At 36.7% G+C, this 13,649-nt stretch overlaps 1 protein-coding gene across 1 annotated transcript; it reads left to right on the forward strand.

Annotated features, from left to right (window-relative positions):
• Positions 1-3,552: 3,552 nt before the first annotated feature.
• LOC137622742 (protein FAM200C-like) lies at positions 3,553-4,341 on the forward strand. Its single transcript, XM_068353335.1, has one exon. It carries the CDS (start codon positions 3,553-3,555, stop codon positions 4,339-4,341), a length of 789 nt encoding a protein of 262 aa, XP_068209436.1.
• The last annotated feature ends 9,308 nt before the right edge of the window (positions 4,342-13,649 follow it).

A 13,649-nucleotide genomic window follows, 5' to 3' on the forward strand; every position in this document is an offset into this window, starting at 1 on the left:
ACTCTCTCTCTCTCTCTCTCTCTCTCTCTCTCTCTCTCTCTCTCTCTCTCTCTTGATAGGCAAAACTAAAGCAAATAAAATCTCTCTCTCTCTCTCTCTCTCTCTCTCTCTCTCTCTCTCTCTCTCTCTGTTAAAACTAAAGCAAATAAAATTCATTCTCTCTCTCTCTCTCTCTCTCTCTCTCTCTCTCTCTCTCTCTTGATATTCACTAGGGCAAGTTAAATATCATCAACTATTTACCATCAGAAATAATCACGTACCTGACAGACGGTTCACTGAAGTGGTTACCACTGCATCAATTGTAAGTTTAAAAAAGCCTCCAAAATTCTATTCTTTTATCTGTGTTCCCCTGACTAAGAAATATCCAGAATAAGATTATTCCTTTTTATTTCCTACGCGAGATCAAATGAGGACTTAGATTCTCCTCTTACTTATACAAAGAGATCGGATTCCCTTTGGGAAAATCAACATCCCATGCACTAGAGGAAATGACTTTTTTTAAGGGGTGGGGGGGGGGGGGTTAGGGGTAGTGGGGGGAGTTCTTTCAAATGGAAAGAAACGTAATAGAATTGGAAATTAAATTGAATCTTTATCAATAAGGATCTGATGCTAGAGTGAAAAAGATGTGATATAGTTTTTTTTTAATATTGGTTTTCGAGATGGTGTTTTATGTATATATATATATATATATATATATATATATATATATATATATATATCTATATATCTATATATATATATATATATATATATATATATACATATATATATATATATATGTGTGTGTGTGTGTATGTGTGTGTGTGTGTATGTAAAATCCAGTGTATGTTCTACAAGAAAGCGTTTGGTACCTGGTCTTTCCCTATCCTGTGGAATTGACACTTGAATATTTGTCATTTGCAGTTTTGTGACTGATAAGTAATATATATATATATATATATATATATATATATATATATATTTATATATATATATATATATATATGTATATATATATATATATATATATATATATATATATACGTATATATATATATATATATATATATATGTATATATATATATATATATATATATATATATATATATATATATATATATATATATATATATATATATATATATGAACATCCATCCCCCACTTTTGGGAGGTAGCCAACATCCAAAAATAAGCAAAAGGGGATTTACCTTCTTGTTCCTCTTTGTCTGACGAGTGACTCAGCCGGTTTTGGATGGCACTGCTAGGGTGCCACAGCCCACTCTTCCCCGTTAGCCAGCACAAATGGAGGTCCATATAATGGCATCCCTACTGCTGCTACCTCACCAGTCACCAAGGTAACCCAAGGTAGCAGCGGCTACCTATTGGAACTGCGTTACAATCGCTCGCTATTCGTTTTTATTCTTAGCAAGCTCTTTTGCCTCTGCCAAGTCTATCCTTGTGTCAGCAAGGGTTTCCTTCACTGATCTATGTCCTCAAGTAACTCTCCATTTAACATATTATTCAATCCAGCACTTCTCGTGTATCTCAACCTTACTCTTACCCACATTAACCCTCAACTTTCTTCTCTCACACACCCAAATTCTGTCTCTAATCGACCGAGCTTCCCCTCCAAGTCTACAACTAATACAATATCAACTGCAAACAACAATTGATTCACCTCCCACTCATCATTCTCGTCTATCAGATTCAATCCCCCACCAAGCACTTGAGCATTCACCTCTCTCACCACTCCATCAACAAACAAATTGAACAACCATGGTGACATCACACATCCCTGTCTCAGCCCCACTCTCACTGAAAACCACGCACTCACTTCATTTCTTATAAACCGTCCACTACTTACATCAACCTGCCACCAATTCCAAATAACCTCATCACATTCCTCATTGCTTCCCACTCGACTCTATCATAAGCTATCTCTAAATCCATGAATGTAAAATCTACTTCCTTACCTTTTGTGTGCAAATATATACGTACGTATATAATTATACCTTTCTTTGTGGGAGTACCATAACGTAGTGAAAGGATTTGTGTTTACATGATCAGCAAAGCTGTACTAGTCAGGGCCACCCATACTAGGATGGTTTGCTGTGAGCGATCAGACGAGAATCTCCCCTCACCAATCTACAGTGGCCAGCGTGATAATGAAAACTTGCCAAACCCCAGACATGAATTGACATGTCTGATGACTATGTCCTGGAGTGGATTTGAGATAGCTGCATTTGTTGTTGTTGTGTCTGTGTATATATATATATATATATATATATACATATATATATATATATATATATATATATATATATATATATATATATATATATCATCATCTCCTCCTATGCCCACTGACGCAAAGAGCCTCAGTTAGATTTCACCAGTCATCTCTATCTTGAGCTTTTAAATCAGCGTTTCTCAACCGGGGGCCCGTGGCCCCCCAAGGGGGCCACGGGCCTTCGACCGGGGGGCCACGAGCGGACACCGAAAAATGCAATTCAGAATGCAGAAGCTTGGAGTGTATAATTAAGGTGACGAGACTCCGGTCATAGGGGAAGAGTTTTTTTTTAAACAATTTGCCTGATTTTTCTTACACAGTGTTTAGTTCCTGGAGCGGTGAAAAAAATTCATCACCGCTCGTAACCGTTCACCACCGTTAAACAGAAGTTGGCCCCCGTTAAGGCAACGCCGTATACGCTCGGCCACCGCTGATGGTCCCTCCTACCGCTCCGAAAGTTTTGAGCTGCACAAAATATTGCGAGCGGTGAAGAGCGGTCAATTTTCCGCTCCGGCAAAGTTCACCACCGCTACAACAACGTCCAGTCAAAGTGTGGCACAGCTAGACGCAAGTTCGTGGACGCTTGGGTCCGCTAGGCCAACGCAGAAATCTCACACTGTCTGTTGTGCGCATGCGCTATCACTCCCGTGGTGCTGGCACACTCCTTGGCGCCAGTATCCCACTGGACTGGACAGAGGAAAGAAAAGTGCGTGTTCTCATGGCATATTGGTTTTCCGTATATTTCGCTAAGTTTTTGAGATAAAATATTTTTACACTAATTATACATGTTCACTTTACATTTATATTGTCATATGACCGTAGTGGCCTTGACGGGCATGGGTTGAGGCCTGCATGGGTGGTGTACGGTTGATACTTACACCACCCATGCAGGCCTCAGTGCACCACGAGTGCACCGCAGCAAGAAAAATGGTAACAAGTTAATTTCGTGCTACGTCCTTCCAAACTTTCAAACCATCGCGACAAGGTGCATCCCCAAAGGAAAGATGATAATATTGATGCTCTGTCTACGAAACGAGCACGGTACGACCGTGAAGCGACACTTCCAAAATTTGGATTCCGGCCAGAAGAAAAACCTGCTCTTCAATCCAGGTACGAAGTGGCATACCGAATTGTGAAGTGCAAGAAGCCGCACACTATTGCTGAGGAACTTATCAAGCCATGTACAGAGAAAAGGGTGGAACTGATGATCGGACCAGAGGCAAAGAAGAAAATCCAGCAAGTTTCGCTCTCTAATGACACGATCCGCCGACGGATTAATGACATGGCCGCTGATGTGTGCCGTCAAGTTTGCTGTGAAATCAAGCAAAGCAAGCTCCAGGCTAGCCTTCAACTTGATGAGTCTACCGACACCGCTCTGGAGAGCCAGTTGATCGCCTTCGCTCGCTACGAGAAAGAAGGAAAGATGAAGGAAGAGTTCTTATTCTGCAATACCCTGCCAACCACAACGACAGCAAAAGATGTCAAAGCCATCGTGGACTCTTTTTTTGAAGTGAATGGACTCAGCTGGCAGAATTTCAAGCACATTTGTACTGATGGTGCCCCAGCGATGATTGGCGTTAAAGGAGGGTTCGTCACGCTTGCGAAGAATGAATGGCCCCACGTGACGTCTTCCCACTGTTCACTACACCGATATGCTCTTGCGTCAAAAACTCTACCGCCGCGTTTGTTGGAAGTCATGGACGTTGCGGTCAAAGTGATCAACTTCATTCGTGCGAAGGCCAAAAATCATCGGCTTTTCCAACTTCTGGCCAACGAAATGGGAGCGCAACATGTGGGACTTCTGTTTTACACCAAAGTTCGTTGGCTATCGAGGGGGAAATGCCTCTCTCGGTTGTATGAACTCCGGTTGGAGACAGAAATTTTCCTGCGAGAGAACGAAAACAACCCCCATGTCCACTTCGACAATGAAGAGTTCGTCATGATGCTCGCCTACCTGGCCGATATATTCAGCCGACTCAACGAAATGAACCAGTCTTTGCAAGGCCATGATGTGACAGTCAGTGACGTTCAAGACAAGCTTGCCGGACTGTCTGCTCGAATGGGAGTCTAGCAGGCACGAATCGAGGCCGGATCCACAGCCTCGTTTCCTTTCTTGGATGAGCATCTGCAGACGCAGAGGATTGAACTTCCCATCGGCATCAAAGATTGCATCATTGGACATCTCGACATTCTCTCCGGTGAGTTCAAATCTTATTTCGACGATGCTCCATTGGATGTTCCATGGCACAGAGACCCATTCAACACCGAAATTGAACCTACTGAAGACGAAGCAGAGGAGCTCGCAGAGTTGAAGGTCTCAAAAGCAATGAAGCTGGCCTTCAGTAACAGAGAAGACCTCTCCAGCTTCTGGTTGTCTGTTCAGGATGCATATCCATTACTCAGCAAGAAGGCATCCGAAAATTTAAATCAATACTTCTCTATTCATCATCTCCTACTTCACGCTTCATAGTCCTCAGCCATGCAGGCCTGTGTCTTTCCAACATTTTTAGTGCCTTGTGGAGTCCAGTTGAAGGTTATATATATATATATATATATATATATATATATATATATATATATATATATATATATATATATATATATATATAGATAGATATATATACATATATATATATATATATACATATATATATATATATATATATATATATATATATATATATATATATAATATACACACACACACCAGACCAAACAAGACATAAAACCTATAGCTGAAGGCAGCCATTGCTTTTAGATAGCAAATTACTAAGGTCATAATATTTTAGTCTGAGTTTTAACCCAGATCTGACGATTCTAAATTTAATGCGTCTCAGAACCGATGGGTTTATATATAAAACCAGCTGATTCCCATTTCGTCTCTTTTCTAAAAGAGACAGTTGAGTCTGGACCCTTCCTTCCTCATCATTTCCTCCCTACTTTTTACCTCCCTTCTCCTTTCATCCTCCTTCCCCTCCGCCTTGAGAACTCCATGATATTATTACTTCCATCAGATATATTCCTTCTTATCCCTCATTTAGAAGGAACATTTCCCCTCATTTAGAGGAAAGGTCTCCTTTTATCTAGAGGTAATATTTACCCTCATTTAGAAGAAATATTTTCCTTTTAAAAGGAATATTTTCCCTCATTTAGAATGAATATTTTCCCTCATTTAGAAGGAATATTTCCCATCCTTTAGAGGAAATATTTTCCTTCAATTATAGTGAATATTTCCCCTCAATTAAAGGGAATATTTCCCCTCATTCAGAGGGAATACTTCTGCTCATTTAGAGGGAATATTTCCCATCATTTAGAGGGAATATTACCCCTCATTTAGAAGGAATACTTTCCATCATTTAGAGGGAATATCATTTATAGGGAATATTTCCCTTTAATTAGAAGGAATATTTCCCCTCATTTATATGGAATATTTCCCTTCAATTAGAAGGAATATTTCCCCTCATTTATATGGAATATTTCCCCTCATTTATATGGAATATTTCCCTTCAATTAGAAGGAATATTTCCCTTCAATTAGAAGGAATATTTCCCTTCAATTTGAAGGAATATTTCCCTTCAATTAGAAGGAATATTTCCCCTCATTTATATGGAATATTTCCCCTCATTTATATGGAATATTTCCCTTCAATTAGAAGGAATATTTCCCTTCAATTAGAAGGAATATTTCCCTTCAATTTGAAGGAATATTTCCCTTCAATTAGAAGGAATATTTCCCTTCAATTTGAAGGAATATTTCCCTTCATTTAGGAGTGTTTCCCCTCATTTAGAAGGAATATTTTCCTTCATTTAGAAGGAATATTTCCCTTCAATTTGAAGGAATATTTCCCTTCATTTTGGAATGTTTCCCCTCATTTAGAAGGAATATTTCCCTTCAATTAGAAGGAATATTTCCCTTCAATTTGAAGGAACATTTCCCTTCAATTAGGAGTGTTTCCCCTCATTTAGAAGGAATATTTCCCTTCAATTAGAAGGAATATTTCCCTTCAATTTGAAGGAATATTTCCCTTCAATTAGGAGTGTTTCCCCTCATTTAGAAGGAATATTTCCCTTCAATTAGAAGGAATATTTCCCTTCAATTTGAAGGAATATTTCCCTTCAATTAGGAGTGTTTCCCCTCATTTAGAAGGAATATTTTCCTTCATTTAGAAGGAGTAATTCCCATCATTTAGAAGGAATATCTCCCATCATCTAGAGGGAATATTTCCCATCATTTAGAGGGAATATTTCCCTTCAATTTGAAGGAATATTTCCCTTCAATTAGAAGGAATATTTCCCTTCAATTTGAAGGAATATTTCCCTTCAATTTGAAGGAGTGTTTCCCCTCATTTAGAAGGAATATTTCCCTTCAATTAGAAGGAATATTTCCCTTCAATTTGAAGGAATATTTCCCTTCATTTAGGAGTGTTTCCCCTCATTTAGAAGGAATATTTTCCTTCATTTAGAAGGAATATTTCCCTTCATTTAGAAGGAATATTTCCCTTCAATTAGGAGTGTTTCCCCTCATTTAGAAGGAATATTTTCCTTCATTTAGAAGGAATATTTCCCTTCAATTAGAAGGAATATTTCCCTTCAATTTGAAGGAATATTTCCCTTCAATTAGGAGTGTTTCCCCTCATTTAGAAGGAATATTTTCCTTCATTTAGAAGGAGTAATTCCCATCATTTAGAAGGAATATCTCCCATCATCTAGAGGGAATATTTCCCATCATTTAGAGGGAATATTTCCCTTCAATTTGAAGGAATATTTCCCTTCAATTAGAAGGAATATTTCCCTTCAATTTGAAGGAATATTTCCCTTCAATTTGAAGGAGTGTTTCCCCTCATTTAGAAGGAATATTTCCCTTCAATTAGAAGGAATATTTCCCTTCAATTTGAAGGAATATTTCCCTTCAATTAGGAGTGTTTCCCCTCATTTAGAAGGAATATTTTCCTTCATTTAGAAGGAATATTTCCCTTCAATTTGAAGGAATATTTCCCTTCAATTTGAAGGAATATTTCCCTTCAATTTGAAGGAGTGTTTCCCCTCATTTAGAAGGAATATTTCCCTTCAATTAGAAGGAATATTTCCCTTCAATTTGAAGGAATATTTCCCTTCAATTTGAAGGAGTGTTTCCCCTCATTTAGAAGGAATATTTCCCTTCAATTAGAAGGAATATTTCCCTTCAATTTGAAGGAATATTTCCCTTCAATTAGGAGTGTTTCCCCTCATTTAGAAGGAATATTTCCCTTCATTTTGGAATGTTTCCCCTCATTTAGAAGGAATATTTCCCTTCAATTTGAAGGAATATTTCCCTTCAATTAGAAGGAATATTTCCCTTCAATTTGAAGGAATATTTCCCTTCAATTAGAAGGAGTGTTTCCCCTCATTTAGAAGGAATATTTCCCTTCAATTAGAAGGAATATTTCCCTTCAATTTGAAGGAATATTTCCCTTCAATTAGAAGGAATATTTCCCTTCAATTTGAAGGAATATTTCCCTTCAATTAGGAGTGTTTCCCCTCATTTAGAAGGAATATTTTCCTTCATTTAGAAGGAGTAATTCCCATCATTTAGAAGGAATATCTCCCATCATCTAGAGGGAATATTTCCCATCATTTAGAGGGAATATTTCCCTTCAATTTGAAGGAATATTTCCCTTCAATTAGAAGGAATATTTCCCTTCAATTTGAAGGAATATTTCCCTTCAATTTGAAGGAGTGTTTCCCCTCATTTAGAAGGAATATTTCCCTTCAATTAGAAGGAATATTTCCCTTCAATTTGAAGGAATATTTCCCTTCAATTAGGAGTGTTTCCCCTCATTTAGAAGGAATATTTTCCTTCATTTAGAAGGAATATTTCCCTTCAATTTGAAGGAATATTTCCCTTCAATTTAAAGGAATATTTCCCTTCAATTTGAAGGAGTGTTTCCCCTCATTTAGAAGGAATATTTCCCTTCAATTAGAAGGAATATTTCCCTTCAATTTGAAGGAATATTTCCCTTCAATTTGAAGGAGTGTTTCCCCTCATTTAGAAGGAATATTTCCCTTCAATTAGAAGGAATATTTCCCTTCAATTTGAAGGAATATTTCCCTTCAATTAGGAGTGTTTCCCCTCATTTAGAAGGAATATTTCCCTTCAATTAGAAGGAATATTTCCCTTCAATTTGAAGGAATATTTCCCTTCAATTTGAAGGAATATTTCCCTTCAATTTGAAGGAATATTTCCCTTCAATTAGGAGTGTTTCCCCTCATTTAGAAGGAATATTTCCCTTCAATTTGAAGGAATATTTCCCTTCAATTAGAAGGAATATTTCCCTTCAATTTGAAGGAGTGTTTCCCTTCATTTAGAAGGAATATTTCCCTTCAATTAGAAGGAATATTTCCCTTCAATTTGAAGGAATATTTCCCTTCAATTTGAAGGAATATTTCCCTTCAATTTGAAGGAGTGTTTCCCCTCATTTAGAAGGAATATTTCCCTTCAATTAGAAGGAATATTTCCCTTCAATTTGAAGGAATATTTCCCTTCAATTTGAAGGAGTGTTTCCCCTCATTTAGAAGGAATATTTCCCTTCAATTAGAAGGAATATTTCCCTTCAATTTGAAGGAATATTTCCCTTCAATTTGAAGGAATATTTCCCTTCAATTTGAAGGAATATTTCCCTTCAATTAGGAGTGTTTCCCCTCATTTAGAAGGAATATTTCCCTTCAATTTGAAGGAATATTTCCCTTCAATTTGAAGGAGTGTTTCCCCTCATTTAGAAGGAATATTTCCCTTCAATTAGAAGGAATATTTCCCTTCAATTTGAAGGAATATTTCCCTTCAATTTGAAGGAATATTTCCCTTCAATTTGAAGGAGTGTTTCCCCTCATTTAGAAGGAATATTTCCCTTCAATTAGAAGGAATATTTCCCTTCAATTTGAAGGAATATTTCCCTTCAATTTGAAGGAGTGTTTCCCCTCATTTAGAAGGAATATTTCCCTTCAATTAGAAGGAATATTTCCCTTCAATTTGAAGGAATATTTCCCTTCAATTAGGAGTGTTTCCCCTCATTTAGAAGGAATATTTCCCTTCAATTAGAAGGAATATTTCCCTTCAATTTGAAGGAATATTTCCCTTCATTTAGGAGTGTTTCCCCTCATTTAGAAGGAATATTTTCCTTCATTTAGAAGGAGTAATTCCCATCATTTAGAAGGAATATCTCCCATCATCTAGAGGGAATATTTCCCATCATTTAGAGGGAATATTTCCCTTCAATTAGAAGGAATATTTTCCCTCATTTGGAAGGAATATTTACCATCATTGAGAGGAAATATTTCCCTTCATTTAGAAGGAACAATGGTCTACCTCCCTGCTCCATTTGAGAAGCATATGCAAGTGACCCCATTGCATTCTAAATTAACATGACTTTGGGATTCCCTCCATGCTTTTGTTTTCCCAGACTTTAATAACCTTCTATAACTTTGCACTGATGTAAAGTCTTGTCTTTATTTGATTAAGCCAAGATGATGACAGAACTTTGCCTTTCAAAAGTCCTTTCAAGTCTTTCCAATTAAAGTTTTTTTCTTTTTTTAACTTGTTATCGCGAATGTTTGGGGTCTTCAGAGAACAGTCAGATGAAGGATCCTTGTTATGGAAATAAGGAGTCTTAAGAGATCTTATTTCCATAGGAAATAGTTTTTTTGGGGGGAAGTTTTGCTTATTTTTGTAAAAGAAGTTTCCGAGTTTTATTGTAATGAAGGAATTATTATTGGTGGAATTTCATACTGATAAGTGGGTGTTTCTGTATACATGCATATATATATATATATATATATATATATATATATATAGAGAGAGAGAGAGAGAGAGAGAGAGAGAGAGAGAGAGAGAGAGAGAGAGAGAGAGAGAGAGATAAAATATATACATCCATTTCATCATCATCAGCTGTTACTAGTCAACTGCAGAACAAAGGCCTCAGACATGTCCTTCCACTTGCGTTTGTTTATGGTCTTTCTATGCCAGTCCGCACTCGGAAACTTTTTTAGTTTGTCAATCCATCCTCTTCTCTTCCTTCCCCTTGTTCTTTGACAATCTCTTGGGACCCATCCTGTTGTTCTTAAATTAATGTCCATCTATTGTCTGTCAATCTCATTATGTGTCCTGTCCATTTCCATTTCTTTTTCTTCGAAGTCGTTAGAATATCCTCTACTTTATTTTTCTCTCATATCTATGTTGCTCTTTTTCTGCCTCTTAGTGTTATTCCCATCATTATTCTTTCCATAGCTCATTGAGTTGTAACTCGCTCATGTTCAAAGGGTTTAGTAAGGCTCTAAGTTTCTGATGCATAAATCAAAACTGATAGGACCATCTGATTAAATTCTTTCCTTTTTAAGAGCAAGTGGCACTTTACTTTTCATAATTTCATATCCATATGCTCTCCATCCCATGCTTATCCTTCTTCTAATTTAGGTTTATTTTCCTAAGGAAACACTTACGGTCTGTCCTAAGTATGTATTGTATATTCAGTAACAATCTCTAGAGGGTCGTCCATAACTCTAATATGTTGTCTATCTGCATTTTAATTGAACATTAATTTTTACTCATTCATTTTCAGTCCTACATTTCTGCTTTTTCCATCCAAATCTTCTATCATCTTTAGTAATTCCTCCAATGATTCACTAAACAGAACTGTGTCATCTGCAAATATCAAGTTGTTAAGGTATTCCCCTCTTATATTAATTCCAACAGTTTCCCAATCGAAATTCTTAAAAACTTTTTTTAGACATACTGTGAATAATTTAGGAGAGATGGGGTCTCCCTGTCTAATTCCTTTCTCATTCGGAATTTTCTCACTATCTTTATGTAGTTTTAGGATTGCTGTACTCCCTTTATGGATATCTTCAAGTGTTGTAACATAAGGTTCATCTATTCCTTGTCTTTGAAGGACTTTCATTACTGGTGAGGTTTTGACAGAATCAAAAGCTTTCTCATCGTTCATAAATGTCATACATAGTAATTTTTTCGTGTTCTGTTGATTTTTCCATTACCTGGTTAAATACATGGATATGGTCAGTTGTTGAATACCCACTTCTAAAGCCTGCCTGCTCTCTTGGTTGGTTAAAGTCTATCTGTCTTTCTTCTTCTTCTTCTTCTTCTTCTTTGTCTGCATCTTTTCCCACTTTTATGTAGGGTCGAAGTTTTTGGCCATTGTTCTCCATCTACCTCCGTCCCACACTTCATCACCGGTTAATCCCTTTGATCGAAGGTCATCCTTGATACAGTAGAAGAAGAAGAAGAAAGACAGCTAGACTTTAATGTCTTTCTTCTTGTTCTTCTTCTACTGTATCAAGGATGACCTTCGATCAAAGGGATAAACCGGTGATGAAGTGTGGGACGGAGGTAGATGGAGAACGCTGGCCAGAAACATCGACCCCACATAAAAGTGGGAAAAGATGCAGACAAAGAAGAAGAAGAAGAAAGACAGCAAGACTTTAATCAACCAAGAGAGCAGGCAGGCTTTGGAAGTGGGTATTCAACAACTGAATACCCACTTCTAAAGCCTGCCTGCTCTCTTGGTTGATTAAAGTCTAGCTGTCTCTCTATCCAGCCTCATGTGATCTTTGTAAATATTTTATACATACCGGAGAGTAAACTTACTGAGCGCTAATTTTTCAGGTCTTTTGTGTCTCCCTTTTTGTGAATTAGTATAATGATAAAAATTTCAGCTAGTTATACCACTATGAAATCTCCTCCATTCATTATTTAAACAATTGTTAGGCCATCTTCTCATTATCAATAATTACAATAAGGAAATATTCAGGGAGAGAGAGAGAGAGAGAGAGAGAGAGAGAGAGAGAGAGAGAGAGAGAGAGAGAGAGAGAGAGTGTTAACTGTAATATTGTACTCCTGAAGCAAAGTAGCCCCTCCCCCTTAAAGAGAAGACGTAAGTGGGAAATAGATGTCAAGGAGAGCTTACTTAATGCGATCCTCCTAGGCCTAGATTCATTTCATCTGATTAATTTCATTAGAGATTCATTTTGCAATTAAATTGTAATTTCATTTAAGCATTACTTCATCATCATCATAAAAAAAAAAAAAAAAAAAAAAAAAAACTTCATTAACCATCATACCCTACTTAAACAACATAATGGTGACAGTCACTCAATTAACGTAATGGTGACAGTCGAATGGTGTCCTTTTGCTTGGCGTGAACCAAAAACCTTTCCTATTCCTTCCTGTCTCTTCCCGTCTTGAAATAACTCTACTACTATCTAATGTCGCATGAGGGTCTGCCCCTCTCTTTTATTCTTTCCCTGTACTTCATTTTCCCCCCCTTTTTCCCTTCTCCTTTCCCATCCCAGGTACCTGCCCTCGGGCTATAAACTGGATTGTATCCAGGGGTACTTATCCTTTCCCCATATTCCCCACTTCCCTGTCCTCATCGTACTCGTACTCGTAGGGCTTTAATCTCCCTCCCCCTCTCCCTGCTCCTCCCCCTCCCCCTGCTCCTCCCCCTCTCCCCCCTCTCCCTCTGCCTCCTCCTCCCCCTTCCCCCTCCCATTCCTCCTGCTCCTACGAATGCTTAACTAAACCGAATCATTTGATCATTTATCTCAGCTAAATAAGTTTTTGATTACTATAAATCTATCTATATACTAAGGCCTTTCAAGCAAAGGAACAAAAGAGGACCTCCCCTTTCTCCACTCCTCCCAGCCTGACGAGGGATTCAGCCGAGTTTGGCTGGCACTGCTATAAATAAGAAAAATAATAATTGATTTTATTCATTCGTTTCAGAAATTGATTGACGTAAAGTATCTATGAAATGTTTGTAGAAACACAAAAACACACACACACACAATACAGATGTTTTTCAATTTACAGTTTTCAATGTAGATTTTTTCAAACAGTATTTTCACTGGATTCTTTTATACGTTTTATGATATTTTTTCCTTCGAAAATCCCTGGATGAAAAACAAATAATTTATATCTATATTTACATAATATATATATATATATATATATATATATATATATATATATACATACATATATACATTCATAAATGTTTATTTGTCCATATACATTTCTATATACAGTATATATATATATATATATATATATATATATATATATATATATATATATCTATATATATATATATATATATATATATATATATATATATATATATATATATATCAATGTGTGTGTAAAAATATATATGTATGCATATATATATGTGTATATATACAGTATATACTATATATATATATATATATATATATATATATATATATATATTCCATTGTAGTACTGTCTAGCCAATCATAGGACCCAGGGCACCAGCCACCCGTTGAGATATTATCGCTGGAGAGTTATGGGGTCTTTTGACTGGCCAGACAG

This window comes from Palaemon carinicauda, chromosome 29 (genome assembly GCF_036898095.1).
Source record: "Palaemon carinicauda isolate YSFRI2023 chromosome 29, ASM3689809v2, whole genome shotgun sequence".
Classification (NCBI taxonomy): domain Eukaryota; kingdom Metazoa; phylum Arthropoda; class Malacostraca; order Decapoda; family Palaemonidae; genus Palaemon; species Palaemon carinicauda.